Raw genomic sequence first — 18684 nt, forward strand, 5'->3', positions numbered from 1 at the left:
AAAAAAAAAAAAAAGAAAAGAATCTGCACCACAATCCTGAAGCCAACAGGGTTCAAATCCACCAGCTGCTCTGTGGGAGGAAGATGGGCAATCTCCTCCTGTGTGATTAACTGCCTCTAAAAACCTGCTGGAGGGTTGGCTATGGATCAGTCCTAAGACAGTACACAACAATAAGGTTCAAGAGCTGTCTCCCAAAAAGGGGTAAGTAAAATGCAATCAAGCAGGCAGAAAGGCGGGTTTTCCCCTTTTCTTTCAATACTAATCAAAACTGAAACCACAGAACCTGATAAACAGTCTTATCTAAGTTACTAATCAGATGCTGTCTTTGAGCATCCTGTCTTGCCCTAGAAGTGTCAGATCAATTTCTTGCCAGAAGCACCATTTACTGCCAAGTGCTGACCTGCTTTGACTAAACTGCTGAGATGGGGAAGAAATGGGTTCACATAGCTGATGTTGTGATCATTAAATATGTAGGCATCTAACAACAATTGAGAAAAAGCTTCAAACCAGAAAACATCCTTCAAAATGAAATCTATTAATGAAGTCTGGGTTAAGAAGCACTTACTATGGGATGGGGCACATGCACTACTGCACCAGCAGTCAAGAAAGCAAAAGACACATTGCATTATGTAAACCTGCTGTCAGAGACCGCTCCAAGGTATTAGGAAGAAATTACGTCAGTTTAAAGACTAAGGTGCATCTGATTCAAGTCATGATCTTTTCAATTACTTATTATGGACTTGAAAGTTAGGCAATGATTAGGGATGACAGAAGAATTGATGCCTTTGACTTGTGCTTTTGGATAAAAGTATTGAATATTCCATGGACTGCCAGAAGTATAAATGAATATGTCTTCTAAAAAGTGCAGCCAGTGTGTTCCTTAAAAGCAAGGAATGTAAAGCTTTGTCTCACATAATTTGGGCAGGTTATTAGGAGGGAGCAGAAAAGAAGATCATGCTTAAAAGGTAGAAGGTTGGCAAGAGAGAAAAAGACCCTCAATGAGAAGCATTGACATAGTAACTATCATATTGGACTCAAACATATCAGAGGTGATAAGGATGGCTCAGAATAGGACAAGGTTCAGATCCATTGTTTATAGGAGCATTATGAGTCCTAGTTGATTCAACAGCATCTAACAATTGAGAGAAAGATTCAAACCAAAGGACAGTGCTGTAGCCCAAGAGCAACATTCCCTAATAAGTGCTGTCTCTTAACCCAGAGGTCTCTGCAGCAGATTCCATTTTGAGGGACCAGATGCCTACACATTTAATGATCATAACTCTATCTATGCAACCCATTTCTTGGAATTCCCCACCTCTCTTTATGAATAAACATGAAACCCCTGCCCACCTATTATCTCCTTGTAACTGCATTTTTTTTCTGCTCTCGAAGTTGTGGTGTGGGTTGTTTTTCCTGCCACACCATGTTTCCATTTGTAAAACTTTTATTTTGTCTTTTAATAAATATTCCACTTGTGTGGAAAAAATTCTAGTCTCCCACTTCGTCATTTTTGCTAATGGGATAAAGTTTCTGCCCCTTTGAAAAGCAGTGTCTCCCTGGCAATACTGTCATATGCTTTGGTCATGTTATCAGGAAGGACCTGTCTGTCAGTCCCTTAAGAAAGACATCATCATGTTTGCTGTTATGCATAGTAGGGTTTGAAATAATTCATACCTGGCCTTCCAACAGGTTTGGTTTGGTTTTTTGTTGTGCACTGTAGATGCAACTGGTACAGGAGGAGATTGCCCCACCTTCTCCAGCAGAGCATCTGGTGGATTTGAACCTCATGCCTTCAGGATTGCAGCACAGCTTCTTGCCGCTAGGCTACCAGAGTTCCCCTCAACAGGTTTTACAAGGCAGCAAAACGGGCAGAGATTGCCCATCCTTCTCCCAGGAGTGGCTGGTGGATTAGAACCCACCAGAACTCGCTTTAGTAAAATAGAAATAGCCCACTGCTTTCAGTGGATTCCAAGTCAGCTAGTTCCTACACTGTAATTTTTACAGAGCGGGTAAAGCTCTGGGTGGCTTAGTGGTAAGGAATTATGCTGCTGACGCAAAGGTATTTACGAACTGCACTGAGTGAGGAACATGGAAAATCTCCCATGGACTTTACTGCCTCTGAAAACCTGCTGGAAGATCAGCTATGGGTCAGTTCTGTCTCTATGATACACAACAAAACTCTTTAAGGAAAGGAGAATTCTGGTGGCATAATCCTTAGAGAACTGCTACTAATACAAACATCGCAGGACTCTGGCATTTTTTTAATCTACCAGTGGCTCCCTGGGACAAACACAAGTAGTTTCCTCTGATTTACATACAGTCTTGGAAATGCAATGGAGACTCTCTTACTGAGGTTTGTTTTGTTGTTTTTTTAAAAAAAAATTCTTTTGTATTGATTTGCCTACAAAATTCGTATACATTGTATTTCATAAAAGCATTCTCATTCATCGTGTTTTATAAAATTAACTGACTCCACAACAGTTAGTTGGAGTTGAACCTTTAAGGGAGGAGGCCACAGCGAAGCCTCTGGTGGATTGGAACCACTGACTTTAAGGATAGCAGCTCAAAGCGAACAAAATACACTACACTCAGAGCGCTCCTTTGATCAAGTAGAAAGTTAGGTGCAAAAAAAAGACTCTCAATGAGGGAGGTTCACAAGTGGTTCCAATATTGGGTTCAAACATAACAAATATTTTGTGGGAGCCGCAGGACTCAGCAGCATTTCCTTCTGTTGTGCATGTTGTTGTTATGTGCCCTAGAGTCGCTTGCGACTCATAGCGACCCTATGTACAACAGCCCTAAACTCTGCTCTGTCCTGTGCCAGTCGCACTGTCTCTGACATTCCCATCCTGATTACCCCAGTCACTGAATCAATCCACCTCATAGGGGGGCCTTCCCCTTCTGTGCTGTCCCTCCACCCTCCCAAGCATGATGTCCCTCTCCAAGGACCTGTCCCTCCTTGCAACATGTCCTTGCCATGAGGTTATTCTAAATAAAAATCAATTCCACAACATAACAACAAGCAGCTAGAGGGAGCTCTGGTGATCTAGTGGCAAGAAGCTGCTGCACTGCAATTCCAGAGGTATGCGGTTCAAATCCACCAGATGCTCTGCTGGAGGAGGGACCTCCTCCTGTACCAGTCAGATCTGATTTGAAGGTACACGCAAACAAAATAATAAAATTTTTTAAAACCCCAAACAAAAAATAAACAAACAGAAAAAAGAAAAAACCCTAACAAGAAAAAGCTAGAGCAGCAGAGTCTATCGTCACAAAACCCGTAAAACCATCACATTTCCGACCTAGCACGCAGAAACGATCCTCTGCGCATGCGCATGACCAAAGACAGGGCAGGGCGGGGAAGGGCAGGGGCGTGGCCAGGCGCGTTCGGCGGAAGCCTCAGGCGCCCTGCGCTTCAGCGGCGCCCCGCCCCCTGACAACACGACCCGCCCCTGGAGACGCGGCGCGGACCCGGAACCAGTGGCGCTTCACAAGAGTCGAACCGGTCTGTTCCCTCTCAGGGCCCGGCGGATGCCGCCGCCATGAAGCTAACTCGGAAGATGGTGCTGTCCCGGGCCAAAGCCTCGGAGCTGGACAGTGTGCGGAAGCTTAACTGCTGGTGAGGCCCCTGCGGTCTTCCGGCATCTCCGCCAGGGTGCTAGGGGATCCTAGCGAATCGCGTCTGGCCGGGCTGCCCGAGGTGCTGCCTGAAGGCCAGGTGGCTGCGGACTAGGGCCTTCCAGGACGTTGACGACCTCCTGAGGGTTTGGGACCCAGACATGCTCCCTTTCCTTATAGCCAAGTAGCCTGGCTCTTAAATACCTTTAGTGCAGGCCCTCTGAATAAGCGTGATACATGAAATTGCCAACAGTCATTGGAGGCTCGCGTTTTAGTAAAATAGCTGATTACCACCTTTCCAGGGGCATTGAACTGGCTCTCAGAAACTAAGGCTGCAGTAAGCATGGACAGGCAGCTCTTAGTTCTCTTATACCTGAGTCAGAGCTGACTCCCTGCACCTGCCAGCAGGAAGCGTGCATGTCGTTGTGTATATGGATGGGATCTGGCCCTAGAAGCTGTGCTGTTCTGGGAAGTGACGGGAAGGCAGTACAGGTACCACCAGCGTGTCAGAACAGCCACTGGAGGGAGGAGCCAGGGCTACCTGGAGCGTGGGAGTATCAGAAGCACTTCTCAGAGAAAGTAGCTTGAGGCTGAGGTTTGAAAGATCAGCAACTGGTGGTCACTGGAGCCCTGAGAGCTAGACAGCCTGCTTGGGTGGGGAGTGATCCTTTCCTCTAGCTGACTTCAGCCAACAGGTGTCTGAGCTCCAGTGTGTCGGTTAAAATTTCTCTCTACCCTGGCATATCTTGCCAGAACTTTCCTTCTGTCATTTGTTTTCAGTGATGCATTTCTTTATTTTGGAAAGACTATTTAGTCAAATTTACCTTCCATTCTCAGGGCAGGGAGAAACAGTAATCCTATTTCAGGCTTTCTAAGACTTGTTTGATAAGTCACATGTTGAGCCTTTGAATTTGGCCTTTTAGAAAGATTCCTTTGTCAGTCAGGGAGGTCAGCCATCTGCCCTGTGGGCCACTGTGTTAAATCTTCTCTGTCCTCCAAAGTAAATCAACTGATACTGTTTATTGATACTGTTCTTCAGTACCTCTAGGTATCAGATGGATCAGATTTTATGGAAAATCGGCCAGGAAATTATTTGTGGTTAACTTTGTCAGTTATTTGAACAGTCAGGCCTGCTGTTTGTTGCCTTTGAGCTTATTGCAGCCCTTTTGGGAGCAGATTGCCAGACCTCTTCCTGAACATATTTCTGGGTGGACTTGAACAGCCAGCCTTTTGGCTAATAGGAGAAGGACCCTTTTCACTACTCGAGCACTGTAGTTGTTTTAGGGAGGTTTTTTTTGTTTATAATTTTTTTATTTTAACAAAAGTTTACGGGAAATTTATATTTTCATTCATTATGTTGCACATTTTACCCATCTCTCTCCTTTCCCCCTTCCACAGTTCACTTTTCTTAAAAAATATTCATTGTTGCACAAAGCACTTTAGTTTTATCTTCTGAACTAAGCATGCACAAATGTAGGGGATCTCTGGTGACCTAGTGGGTTAGGAGTTGCAATGCCAAATCAGAGGCTGATGGTTTGAATCCACCAGCTAGCTCCTCCTAGATAAAAAGATGGACAATCCCCTGTGTGATTTACAGCCTCTGAAAACTCACTGGAAAGGCTGACTTCAAACAATAAATCAAACCTTGACAAGAGCAGCAAAGTCAAACCCTGAAAATACAAGAAAGGGGGTTAGGAAGACTATCTAACCTACCCCTTTATCTTATACTTCCTGGCACCAAGTCCCTTCACCGGCAGAAACCATTCGAAATAAAACTCTGCTTTCTAAGCATTTGTCTCCCTATCCTCCATTATTTTGCCCCAAAGCATAAAAATTCCTGAGTCATGTTAAGGGAAGGAGTCCTGCTTTCACAGTGTTGAAGTGTTAGACTACTATGAAAAGTGATTTGAATCCATCTTCCATACAATTACAGCCTTAGGGCGGTCCTGCTCAGAGTCACCTCACCGAAACTGGGCCTAAACAGTAAAAGACAAAGAACAAACCTTTAGTATGAGACAAATTTGGTCACAAATCTGAATTCCACTACTGATTAGTTTCATTGTCTTAAACATGTTACATTATATTTAAGCTCTTCCTTACAGTCAGACTTTAACATTTATTAAAAAGAATGCTAACATTTGCTTCACAGTATTGTTGAGGTTATTGTTACTGTGTAGTACCATCCAGTTGGCTGTGACCCCTTCCCTCCCCACCTCCCAAATTCACTCTTCTCTTTGAAAAGTAAAAGAAAAATTCTTTCATTATTCTACAATCTCTCCCCCCAGGTCCACTCCACTATACAGCCTTCATTCTGGACGCCTGTCATGACAGTAATACCTAATCATATATACCTTTTAAGCGGCTTTCTCCCTCATCTGTTTCAATGCAGTATACATTATTTATCCCATCTTTCTCAGTCTCCCCCCAACCCAGATGTCAGTCCTGTTTTACAACAGTGGCACCATGCAGTATTTGTCCTTTTGTCACTGAGATACTTCACTAAGCATAATGTCCTCCAGGGTCATCCATTTTGAATAATATTGCATGAGTTCCTTGTTTTTCAATGCAGCATAGTATTCCATTGTATGAATATACCACAGCTTCTCTATCCATTCATTTGTTGATGGGTACTTAGGTTGTTTCCAACTCCTTGCTATTGTGAATAAAGCTGCAATAAACATGGGTGTGCATATATCTGCTTAGATGTCGGTTATGGTCTCTTTGGGGTATATTCCCAGGAGTGGAACTGCTGGGTCAAATGGTATCTCTATTTGCAACTTTTTGAGAAAGCACCATACAGCTTTCCATAGTGGTTGCACCATTTTACACTCCCACCAACAGTGAATAAGGGTTCCAGTTTCTCTACAACCTTGCCAGCATTTGTTGCTTGCTGCTCTGTTAAATTTTGCTATTCTGACTGGGGTAAGATGATATCTCATAGTTGTTTTGATTTGCATCTCTCTTAGAGCTAGGGATTTTGAACATTTCTTCATGTGTTTGTTGGCCATCTGAATGTCTTCTTTGGTGAAGTGTCTCTTCAGATCCTGTGCCCATTTTTCAATTGAATTGTTTATCTTTTTGTGGTGGTCTTCTTCACTTTCTTTGACTCTGTACCAGAATCATGTCTTTTTTCCCCATGAACTGGCCCCTCTTGACAACAAGTTGCTCAAGATATATGAGACGAAGTTTCACCATTCTTGCCCTTAAGGGACACCCTTGTTTCACTTCCTCCAGCTCAGACTTGTTGGCTCTTTTAGCAATCCTTGAAATATTCAATACTCTTCATCTACCACAAAAATTCTTCTGAATTAAAATATTTAAATTAATATTTAGTATTAAAATATTTAATTTAATATTTAAAATATAACTTGGACCAAGAACTCCTTAGTCTTTAAACTGACACACTTGCTCTTTAGCACTTTCAAGAGATCTTTGACAAAAGCAGGGAAAATTAGAAGAATAAATTAAGACCTCCAGTGAATTCAATGAAAGTCAGGTCTCAGTAAATATGTTTCTCTTCCCTTTCCTTCTATACCAAAAGAAAAAAATTGCAAGTATCTTGTTGTGTAAGATTTGAAAGGGTTAGAGGGTAGGGTGGAGGAAACATGGTTGATGAACTTTATTATAACTTGGCCTTAAAAAAAAACATGTTAGAAATTGTGGTACATTCACACAATAGAATATTATGCAGTTCTAAGGAACAACAATTTCATAAAATATAACATAGGGGAGTTTAGAGAGCATCATGCTGAGTGAACTTTCTCAGTCTCATAAGGATAAATACTGTATAAGGCCATTGTAAAAATAGACTACTTGAGCAAGATGTTTATAAATGGTTACAAGGAAAAAGGAAGAAGGGGTGGGAAAAGGGTTTTCTAGGATAGCAGAGGTTAGTGGGATTGAAGGAATAGGTAAGAACCAGTAGGGACCTGAAAATATTGGGTAATGGCATAGATGAATAGTAATTAATTATATAAAATACAATGTATAAAATACATTGTATATGGATGATTATATAAAACACAGACTATATGAAGCAAAATGAGACACAATGTTATGAATGTATGCAAACTAAGAAAAATACGAGAAGGAAAAAAGATATGACTCTAAAATAATGAAAAAGAAAAGTAAAACCACAGGTTTTTTTTAAAGGGGTGTGTGTGCATGTGTGTGTACACACATATATATATATTTTCTATATATGTATGTATTATGTTAACTGGACATGAAACAATGGAATATAAAGTGTGCTCTAGCATTTTAGATTTCATTGTCAGGAACAGTTCCTGAAATGCAAAAAGTATGGGCACATAATCTCAAACTTTGTAAAGTCCACATTAATCAATAATTGGCTTGCAGGTTGACACAAAGCAACACATAGTGACTTTCTTTACAAAGTCTTGCTTTCTTTGTAAAGAAAGTCTCACTGCATCATAAAAATCATAAACTCTTAAAGTTTATGAGCATTTACCATACATTTTGGGGAATTTTTTTGTTTTTGTTTTTGTTCAGTAAAATTTAAGTATATCTTTCTTTTCTTTCCTCAGGGGTAGCCGCCTCACAGATGTAAGTATTATGCTACTTTTCTTCAGAAAAAAACACTAATCTTAAATGTCTTGTCCTCAAGACTAATTGCACCCATTGCCCACAGCTCTGAATCTGGAGCTTTGTTTACTGAGCAATTTTATAATTCAAGAAACCTACCCTGTACTGTGATCCCTTGAGTTTCAGTCCTTTAAACATTCATGGAAAAATGACATAGTCTGTGTCCCTCACTGTATGTGCACAGAGGAGGAGCACAGATTCCAGGGCTGGCCTTTTTCTAACATGCTAAGTTGGAGGAACGTTTGTTTTATGAACATGAATTGCAGTCCGTTGAATTTTTTTACAAGTTCTGAGGTTTCTCAGACCCTCACTTCAACTCTTCAGCTACACCTAGCTTCACTTACCCTCAACCCCAGCTTATAGCAAGAAGGGCTGGCCACGCACTTTCTCCACCTATGTAGGCCTGAGCTCCTGCATGTCTATGAATGCACTTCCTCCTCTTTCTCTTTTCTTAACTCTATTATAGAATGAAAGGGAAGTGTCACACTTATTTCTCTGCCTTTGCTTTGTAATATGAAAACAAAATTGCAAGGCAGTTGGGCCCCTGAGCTGGTCCAGAAAAGTGTGTTGAGCTTTCTACTGAGGCTGAAATACTTCTTATTTAGCAGTAAACAGACAAAAATACTACCATTTAGAAGACACATCTATACACATGAAATACTTTTACTATGCAGTGAGCTCATGTTGGTTGGAGATCTCGGGCAGCACTGGATACCATGCCTGACATGTGACCGATTCAAATGTTTAGAGAATGGACACTGCCATATCTGATGAATTCATATTTCTAACATGTTCTGAGAGCCAGTACCAAGCTTGCCCTCTTTTAGGTTCTGTTCTTTTGCCAAGAAGGATCTCCATCCTGCTGCATGCCTCAGGCAGTGATAAGAAAGATTCTGTGAATGTGTTTACCTGGGTATAGAGGGAGCCCTGGAGGCCTCTTGGTAAGGAGCTGTGCTGTCATTTCAAAGACATCACAGTTTAAATCCACCAGCTGCTCCACTGGAGAAAGTGGGGCCATCTACTTCCGGTTCATTAAACTACCTCTGAAAACCCACTGGTGGGTCAACTATGAGTTGGTTCCAACTTGAGGGTACACAACATCAACAAGAGGGAGCACATGATTGTTGTTCAGTTTGTGGAAATGTCTGATTGTTGTTCAGTTTGTGGAACCCTCATGCTGAGACCCATTTACTGTGCAGCAAGTGCCTGTGGGCCCATAGGTCTCTGAAGTTTGAGTGGGCCACTATTCCAGCTTCTCTCTGATATAGGGAAGTACTGATAAAGGGAAGCTCTTGTAGAGAAATGCTATCGTAATGTAGATTGAGCAACATTGGTCAAACACCAACTTTCCTTTCGTTTTCAGATCTCCATATGCCGAGAGATGCCCAGCCTGGAAGTGATCACCCTGAGGTACTAAATATCTGTCTTAAGAATGTGGTTTGAAAACAGAAACTCTCATTCCCACAGGAGCTGACCCTCCAGGGGGTTTTCAGAGACTATAAATCACAGGAAGTGATTGCCCAACTCTCTCTGTCAGAGTCCCTGATGGATTTAAACCACCAGAGAAGCAACGCCTCTGGGTTAGCTGTGCAGCTTCCTATGGGCTATGCCACCAAGAAACATCAGTTGGAAATCTGGGAGATCAGGGTCTGGTAGAAAGGGGGCATGCCCGAGGACCCATAGGCCCCTGCAGTTTGACTAGCACTCTTGCTCTCCTGGAGGCATTCCCAGCCCTTAACTGGTGGATGAAGCCCTCTTGATGGTGACAGTCTACCCTCTGAGCCTCCCCAGTACCCTAGCCCTGACTTCCTGATTCCATATCTGCCTCTTAGGGTCTTCTGCTCCACCTCCACGGTTCCTTCTATAATCAGGGGTGATGGACATGTTTGTGTTGACTTATTCCGTATCTGGGCTTGCAGCATTCAAATTCATATCTGTTGCACGATGACCACTCAGGATGACCAGCATCCCCAGTTCTGGCCCTGTGCTGCTCAGTCAGCACATTTGCACATTCTCACTGAATAAGCAAACACGTATGCTCAGGCCAGACTCGCCCCAGTCCTCCCTGCATTGACTGCCTAACTGTGAGCAAGGCTGGAGACCTCTCTGTGCTGGCATTTTCTCTTCTGCCACGTGCCTGGCCCATAGAGATCCTCAGAAACAGCTGCCCTGGTGAATGGCATGCATGCACACGTAAGCTGTTGGATTTTTAACTAATTCTTTGAGCTGTGATTGTCCACAAAGCTAGAATTTCACCTGGCAAGACAACAAAAATCCTGCCTCATACAGTGTATAGCTTTTAGTTGTGCCAGAAGAGTATGCAGTGTAGAGTTAGGGTGTAAGTGTGTACCCTGTCCCTGCTGTGCACACCTGTGTGATCAGGCAAGGCCCTTGTCACCTTTATGGCACAGAGTAAGGCTGCAGAGGGCTATTGTCCATACCCTCTGGGGCAGTGGCTTTAATTCAGCCCAGGTAGGACAGGCTGCCCTGATGTTTGAGTGACCACCAAGCAGTGGGATGAAATTTCATTTGATGCCTGCTTTCCTGTGGTTGTGGATGCCCTCAGCACAGGTCCTAGAAGACGGTTCCAGGTTATACTATAGCCGGAATCCTCTGGTTGTTGCCCACCAGTGCCTGCAGGTGGATTCCTAAATCGGGAGACTGGGCTGCTCTGGTAAAGTGCTTCAGACTCACACCTGCTGCTGACTGAAATGACTTGGAAGACTAACCCAGCAAGGCTGGCAAGCACATCACCTGCCCCCAGTAACTGCATCATTAGGTGAATGTTGATTCTGGTGGTGGCATCCTTCATTCTCTGGGAAGAATATTCTCGTTAGACAGCCTAGGTCAATACAGTCCCCAGATTCCTACCTTCTAGCTCTACATGGGACAGCAACATCCCCCACACTGGGAAGGAAGTGCATCCTAGTCTTGGCATACTCTCTCTGGGTCCAGCAGGTGAGGCTTTTGGACAGTACTCCTAGGGTAGGGCCGCCCAGCCCTGTCAGTTGAGGATGCTTGCTGCCTGGGGGTTGGCACCTGCACATCACATCAGCATCATGGCCATGGACATGAGCCTGCACTACTCTTGTGCCCACACAGGCCTTAGCATCTAGGCCTGGATGCCTTTTTTTGTTTCTGCTCCTTTGATTTGTTCACAATTTCTTTGGAACCAAATTGAAACCATAATCTTTGTGTATTTTAAGGGAGGGATTTCTAAAGTTCAGTGTTTAGTGTCTGTTTAACACAGGGCTTCCGTATGTTGTTTGCGGTACATTTTTCTGGTCTCTTTGAAACAAAGTGTGATTTGTCTGCTTCTTCATCAACCTGTCAAGAGGGTGCAGCATCCTACCTCCTGGTTTAAAACCCTCTTGTTGTTGCCACTAAGTGCAACCCTATGAACAACAGATCTGAACCCTGTCTTATCTCACACCATCCTTCTCATCTTTCACATACTTGAGCTCATTGCTGCAGTCACAGTCAGTCTATTTTGTTGAGGACCTTCCTCTCTTTTGCTGACCCTCCACCTTTCCAATCATGATGTCCCTTTCCAAAGAATTGTCTCTCCTAGTAACATGCCCAAAGTATGTGAGATGAAGCTTCGCCATCTGCCTCTAAGGACGACTCTGGCTGTACTTTTTCCAGTACATGTGTTTATTCTTTTAGCTGTCTATGGGATATTCAGTACTCTTCTCCAACACCACAGCTTAAAGTCATTGATGATTCTTCTGTCCTTATTCATTGTCTAGCTCTCAGAAGTGTAGCAAGTGGTTGAAAAGATCATAGTCTGAATCAGGCATGCTTTAGTCTTTATACTGACATCCTTTCTTGCTCCGTAGGCCTTTTGAGAGGTCCCTATACCCTACATGTGAAAGTACAGTACTCAAAGACAGAGGATCTGGTCTCTGACCTGTCTCCCCTGTCCACACCTTCAGTTTTAGTGACCTTCACATTTCCTCAGGCCTCTCAGCTTAGGGCCTCTGTGACCATAACTCACACAGCCTGCTTCTGTCCTGCTTCTGAGAGGGCAGATAGTCACACACCTTCCCAGGGCCACTGCCTGGTATCTGTAGTTAATACTAGTGGTGCTGAGTGGCCCTGGGCATTGTGTCCTTTGCTAACCATGATGTTTGCACAGTGTCAATGGCGTCTCAACCCTGGAGCCCATGCGTCAGTGTCAGCAGCTGAGTGAGCTCTACCTGAGAAAGAACTGCATCCCCAGCCTGGCCGAGCTCTTCTACCTGAAGGACCTGCCTCGCCTGCGGGTGCTGTGGCTGGCCGAGAACCCCTGCTGCGGCCCCGACCCCCACCTCTACCGCATGACCGTCCTGCGAAACCTGCCCGGCCTGCAGAAGCTGGACAACCAGGGTGGGTGCCTTGGTGGCGTGATGGGGTTGGCCTGGGTGGGAGGCCACGGGGCTATCGCAGGTTAGCTTAGAGACCTTGGAGGTCCAGGATGCAGCATCATATCCAGAACAAACCCCTGAAGCCCACAGCACTGCCAGCATGGACCCGAGCTAGGGTACTGGCCTTCCCGCTTTTCCTTGTCTCCCTCTCATCTTTTGTCCCCCCTCATCTTTTAAGACAATCCCGGTCTCCTTCTCCATAAAGCCTTCCAAGGGGGACTTATCAGAGTTTCCCGTTTCTAATAGTGTTGGTTGGTTTGGTCTAAATTCCACTGTTGACCCTCAGGACTGTGGCCCACGCTGGTCCCTGGTCCTCCCTCTGCCCAGGCCTGTGCCCCTTATGTGAACGCAATACAACCTGCTCAACCACCCTGTCAGTGGGCACTGGAGCTGTTTCTTTTTCATTTAATAGACTTTGTTAGAGCAGTTTTAGATTTAGAGAAAATTGTGTTCAAATCAGAGTCCTCACATGTCCACTTCCCCCTGCACGTATTTTCTCTTATTAGCATCTTGGATTCCTTGTTTTGTTTTCATCCTGTTAAGAACCATGCCACAGATGTCTGGGCATGCAGGGTCATGGGGACTTTGTGTGCCCAGCAGCCCCGACTCAACTTGGTCAGCTGTGCCCCCCCCAGCCATGAGGGGTACGCCTGCTGCTCCCCACATGCCAGCACACACATAGTGTGCAGTGTGCACTGTTCCTGTGGGGGGTGCAGGGAGGTGGCTACTTCCTGGAGTTTCCATTTGTATCTTCTTGCTCATCCTGAGGCCAGCACCTTACCTCACCTCACCTCGGGGCCTCATCTCCTCAGGAAGACCTAGCCGGCTCCTCAGACCATACCTTAGGCCCTGTCTGGAGGCCAGTCACTATTCCTGATCAGTCATATGTGTGGCAGATTTGCTTCCAGGTAGGCATATTGAATGTAAATAATTAGCAGAGAACTGGGTGATAATTGAGTAAGTATAGTATCTGTGGCCTTATCTTAAGCTTTCCTTTAATTGGAAGTGGTTTTGAGCATTTAATACTAGCAAATGCTGAAATCCAAGTTCACAAGCAGTCCCCCCACCACCACCACCTAACCCCCAGGGTGCCAGCTCTCAAAGCAGAGAAGACAAATGCATGTGCTTGCAAACCACTTTTAAACACAGGCTGCATTGAATGCCACTGGGTGACCAGAGCCATGGTATGCTGGGGAGTCCACCCTGGTGTTCTGACCCCTCTCTGTCCTTCACCCCAAAGCTGTGACCGAGGAGGAGCTATCCCGAGCACTGGTAGAGGGGGACGAGATCACCACTGCCCCAGCCAGAGAAGACACAGAGAGCAGGCAGCCGGGGGTGCCCTTCACCCTAAGCTCTGTGGATCCTTCAGCCGAGACAGAGCGGGACTCGCTGGGCTTCAGTGCTGAAACGAGGTGGGGCTCTTGGGGGATGAGGACAGTAGGGGATCCTGCTCAGATCCTCTCATATGGAGTCAGTGGGTCTTTCTCCATTTTGCTAAATACGTTCTTGTATACGTTCTTGTATTACTCGCACTTCAGACTGCGTGTATGTACTTTGAACTATTTTAAAAAGCCACTCTAAGAAACCATGTTTATCAGACAGCAAGAGGTACAAGAAGGAAAGGAAGATTCTGGAAGCCACTGCATTTCCAAGGACACTGAGACAGGGAAAGGGGTCAGCAGCATGGACAGTAAGATCTAGCCCTTTCCCATAGTACATTGTGAGGAGGTTTTTCAGGATCACAGATACCGGATTGGAAGGACCCAACATTCTGTGAACTTCACAAGAGGTGTTTCAGCTGGGCGGTCTGGGTGCAGGGAGACCTCTCCTGAATGAGATCAAGAAGTCAGGCCAGCTCCAGTCCCTGCCTCACCTTTAGAGCCCAGTGCCAGTGAGACAAAGTTGATCCGAGGTCCCTTCTTGATCTCACTGGCCTTTGTCCCATCTTCCTGTTTTTACTGGAGTGGGAAGGTCTGTTTTCCTGATGCAGTTGTCTTTCTGCATTGTGCTCCTGGGTGCAGGAACCTGGCCTCCCCTCCCTCTCTTCCCAGTGCCCTAAGGCTTGTCCTTCCTCACCAGCAGCATCCAGGAACCACTGGGCATGAGGCTTCCTTCCCGAGACCAGCCCTCCTTCCCCCGAGAGGCTCCCAGCAGCCTCAGGAGCAGGGTGAGTGTGCCCAGGCAGCCCCAAGCCCCTGCACTCTGAAGGTGGAGATCTGGTGGGGGAGGCAAAGCCAAGCCATGAATGGGAAGCTGGTCCAGGGAGCCCCTTGAGCCTAGACTCGAAGTGCTCCACCCACCAGGGCATAGACCAGACCAGAGGCCCATGGAGGCTGCAGAACTTTCATTACAGGGAAAGAGAAAAGGGGGGGGGGGGTAGGAGGATCCACCAGGTGTCAGGGTCCCTGCACTCTCCCCTGCCCATAGTGTGTCCCCAGTTGGTCACAGTCCTTCAGGGCTTTCTCTCCCTCCCCTGTGGGTGACCAAGACAAGCCCCTCAGCAATATGCAGTGTGCTTTTAGCCACTGAGCACTTTCCTAACTAACTCCAGGAGGAACCCCCAATATATATATGGTATCCAGCAGGGCTCTGCTACTCTGCAGATGCGGACATCCAGAGGAGAGGCGGGCTGCCACTGCTCCCATCTGGGTGTGGGGCCTAGCCTGCTAGGTCACCAGGAAGCTCAGTGGCCATTGAGACCGAGGGACTAGGGAAAAGGCTGAGATTTCAGGTGTCAGAACCCAGAATGCAGGCAGGCAGCAAGAATCGGCTCAAGTGGTTCTTTGCGTAAAAACCCTTATCATGTCTTCCCAGCAGAAACATACGAAGTATGTGTGTCCATGCCAAGTGTGTCGGTTGTTGTGTGCCATTGAATTGGAGCCAACCAATAGTTGACCCTCCAGCAGGTTTTCATAGCCACTTAATCGCATACGAAGAGATTGCCCATCCTTCTTCAGAGCAGCTAGTGTATTCTAACCACATCCCTCTGGGATTGCAGCTCAGCTTCTTACCACTAGCCACCAGAATTCCTTGTGCCAACAATATGTGTAGGAGCACACCCATACACATGATGTACAGAACTCATGTACCACACATACAGCCACCATGTGACCACCTGGCCCCACTGTAACCTCCGCTGACTCCCTGTGCCCAGTGTGTGAGGGGCAGTACGTTAGCAAGTAGCAGCAGGTGAAATCTCCCTGGCAGGTGTATTTGCACCATGGATGTGTTTGTGGCATGGTTTGAGTGTATTCTGATTAGTATTACCCGCCTGCATGTCATATTACTGGTATTTCAATGCTCAGGCCCCTCCCAAACACCCTGCTGTCATGGCACGTGCAGGCCTACATCCATCCGTGGTGTTGGAACAGCCATTACTGGGCTGGTGGCTGTCATTCCATGACTCCTTTGTCTCCAGAACAATGTGCTGACTGCCATCCTCCTGCTGCTGAGAGAGCTGGATGCCGAGGGGCTGGAGGTCATCCATCAGACTGTGAGCAGCCAGCTGCAGGCCCTACACAGGCGGGAGTTGCAAGAGGACACGGAGTGACTCCATGGGGCATCAGTCACCAGGCTCCAAGAGTATCTCTGCCTGCTGTAAGTCCCAGTGTGTCTCCCCACATCCTCCCCAAGCATTCAGGAGAAGGATGCTGCAACACTGCTATTACCTGCAGCCTCTGCCTGGGTCATTGGTCAGGAGGTGGCCTTTGGCTGGGAGCCGACACCAGAACTGTCTGTAGGAAGCTCCACCACAGACTATTGATTTCCGACAAGGCCTTGGACAGAAAGCCCAGGCAGAAGTGCACGGCCACAGAGACACTGGGTGGGCCCAGGCTGGCAGCCCCAGAGCCACCCTCTGCTGAAGCCTGCCACCTTTGGCTGTGGGAGTCTTGGATGCACAGAGTGCTTCTTAAAACAGGTTTTGAAGGTGATTTCCCTAAGAAACTAAAATAGACCTGTCCAAATACAGACACTGCCTGGGAAATTTTTAGAAGATTGTTCTCTCAGCAAAATGGGAAGATACTCACAGTTGTTCTGCCCATTTTCAGTCTTCTGACTCAGTTGTTCAGTGCACCCTTTGCAGCCAGGGGAGTTTCCTAGAATGCTGGCCTTGGGCTCTCAGAGGCCCCAGCTGCAGCTCCTAGGTTAAAGGCTGCATCATTTTAATTGCAGGGAGGGGAGAGGATCATTTCTCTTCCCTCGCTAATAGTCCTGCTTCAGAGCAGAGTGTTCTGAGCTTACTAACTTAGCCAGGCTTTATCACTTCCATTTGAGGGCTCAGGTGCAGCCACAGGGGATACCAGGGGAGAGAGGAGACCCTTCTGGAAGCTGCATCTAAAATACCTTCCCCCTCTGAAAAGTTGGCGGGTCTTGTCATGCTGTCCAGCATCTAGGCAGTAAGTAAACTCACAGTCTAGGGGGGTCTGGGGGCTCCCAAAGCCAAAGGCACATCCACCTAAGAAGTGAGGCTGTGAGCCGGTCCAGGCCACGAGAGCAGCAGCTCGTGCTGGTGTGTGTGACTCGTCTGGCTGGAGAAGTGCTCACATTCCCTCTGCCCTTTACTATTCCAGATCTCTGTAAACTCTCAAACCCTTATGAACTGAGAGTACATTCCGTTATTCTGACAAGTTAGCACGTCAGAGGGATGCAGAATGTGGAAGGGATGCAGGAAACCAATGATGTGTGCAGGTCAGCAGAGATGGTGGTGCCATAACTGGAAGGCCTACACTAAACCATTTTAAAGCCATGTCTAAAATTGTCAGAAGCCATCATAACACTTTACTTGTGGAAGACACAAACTTAAGATGGGGTGCTTTGCGGGGTTGAAGACATTCTCTGGATGTTGAGCTTGGTCTCGGAGTTGTAAGAAGCAAGGGGCTGCATATGGACATCAAGGCAGGGCTGCCACAAGGCCCAAAGTCTGTGCCTTCTCTTGTAATTGGTGGGCACCAGATGCTCTCAATAAAACACTGTCAGAACCAGTCTGTGGAGTGGCATTAAATTAGCAATGTTCTCCTCGCCTCCCCACCTGCATGCTGGAGATGCCCTGAAGGGAGCCCCACATGGCTACCCAGTGGGCACTGAACCCTGTTCTGACACACATTCTTGGGGACTGCATACTGTGTGAATTAGTCTGACTTTGACCTCCACCACTGTCCTCTTACTTCACCTTCTCCCCAAGTCATTAAATACCTTCATACCAGGTTTGAAGATTAACTATAGCAAGCTCACCTCATATCCTCTCTTCAGAGAGGAACCTTTAAACGAGTGGATGCTGGGCATTCACACCAGGTCACCAGAGGTCAAGTGCGCAGGAATGCCTGTAGACACTTTGAGCTGATGGAGGAAACCGTCTTTCTCCAGAAGTCATCTTCAGTCCACCCAGGAAGGGTTGGGCTGACACACCTCCAGTCTGCATGTTCACCCCTTCCCATTTCAGCCCAACCTGCCTTCCTTGGAGCCTGACAGCACCCCTGCTGAGCCTCTGTCTCCCCTCCATGCCATGTGGGACTTAGGGTCCACTCGGGCCTTAGTGAAACCTATACTTCCACTTCCTCCTGTAGTCCAGGGTGAAGCTAGGCCTTCCCAGCCAGTGACCTTGGCTAAGTCTGGTCAACCTTCACTCCCAGTTCCCAGCTGTTCAGTAAGATTATGACATTCAGATGAGGATGTGGAGTCTGATATATAGATCCCACATGTGTCCTAGGCTCTAATGCACCACTCCGTCATTGTTACCCCAACTCTTGCAGATGCCTGGCCTGTGTGACACACCACCTCCCACCTTTGGAATGAGCCAGCTAACCCAGACCCCAGGGTTTTGCACCCCTCTGTTCTTACAAACTGTCCACATGGCATCTCTTGCACTCCTCTAGACAAAGATTTGAAAGAAGCACTCCAAGAGACCTCAGACTACCATGCACACCACTGTCACTGGGTCCCAATCACAGGGCCACTAGGATCCCTGCTTCAGGAACGGCTGGCCCTGGATGTTGGACTGGTCATACGCCAGAACTCCCTAACACTTAGCAGATGGGTGGGACAGGGGAGCAGCCCCTCT

General features: G+C 46.5%; 1 protein-coding gene across 1 annotated transcript; it reads left to right on the plus strand.

Annotated features, from left to right (window-relative positions):
• Positions 1-3539: 3539 nt before the first annotated feature.
• On the plus strand, positions 3540-16176 carry LOC102859115 (chromosome unknown open reading frame, human C21orf2). Its single transcript, XM_006898425.1, has 7 exons — positions 3540-3616; positions 8163-8181; positions 9584-9630; positions 12359-12588; positions 13867-14038; positions 14706-14793; positions 16045-16176. The coding sequence occupies exons 1-7, from the start codon at positions 3540-3542 to the stop codon at positions 16174-16176; spliced, it is 765 nt and encodes a 254-aa protein (XP_006898487.1).
• Positions 16177-18684: the final 2508 nt, after the last annotated feature.

The sequence above is a fragment of the Elephantulus edwardii genome, unplaced genomic scaffold (assembly GCF_000299155.1).
Source record: "Elephantulus edwardii isolate Elephantulus edwardi_28Jun2011 unplaced genomic scaffold, EleEdw1.0 scaffold00228, whole genome shotgun sequence".
NCBI lineage: Eukaryota > Metazoa > Chordata > Mammalia > Macroscelidea > Macroscelididae > Elephantulus > Elephantulus edwardii.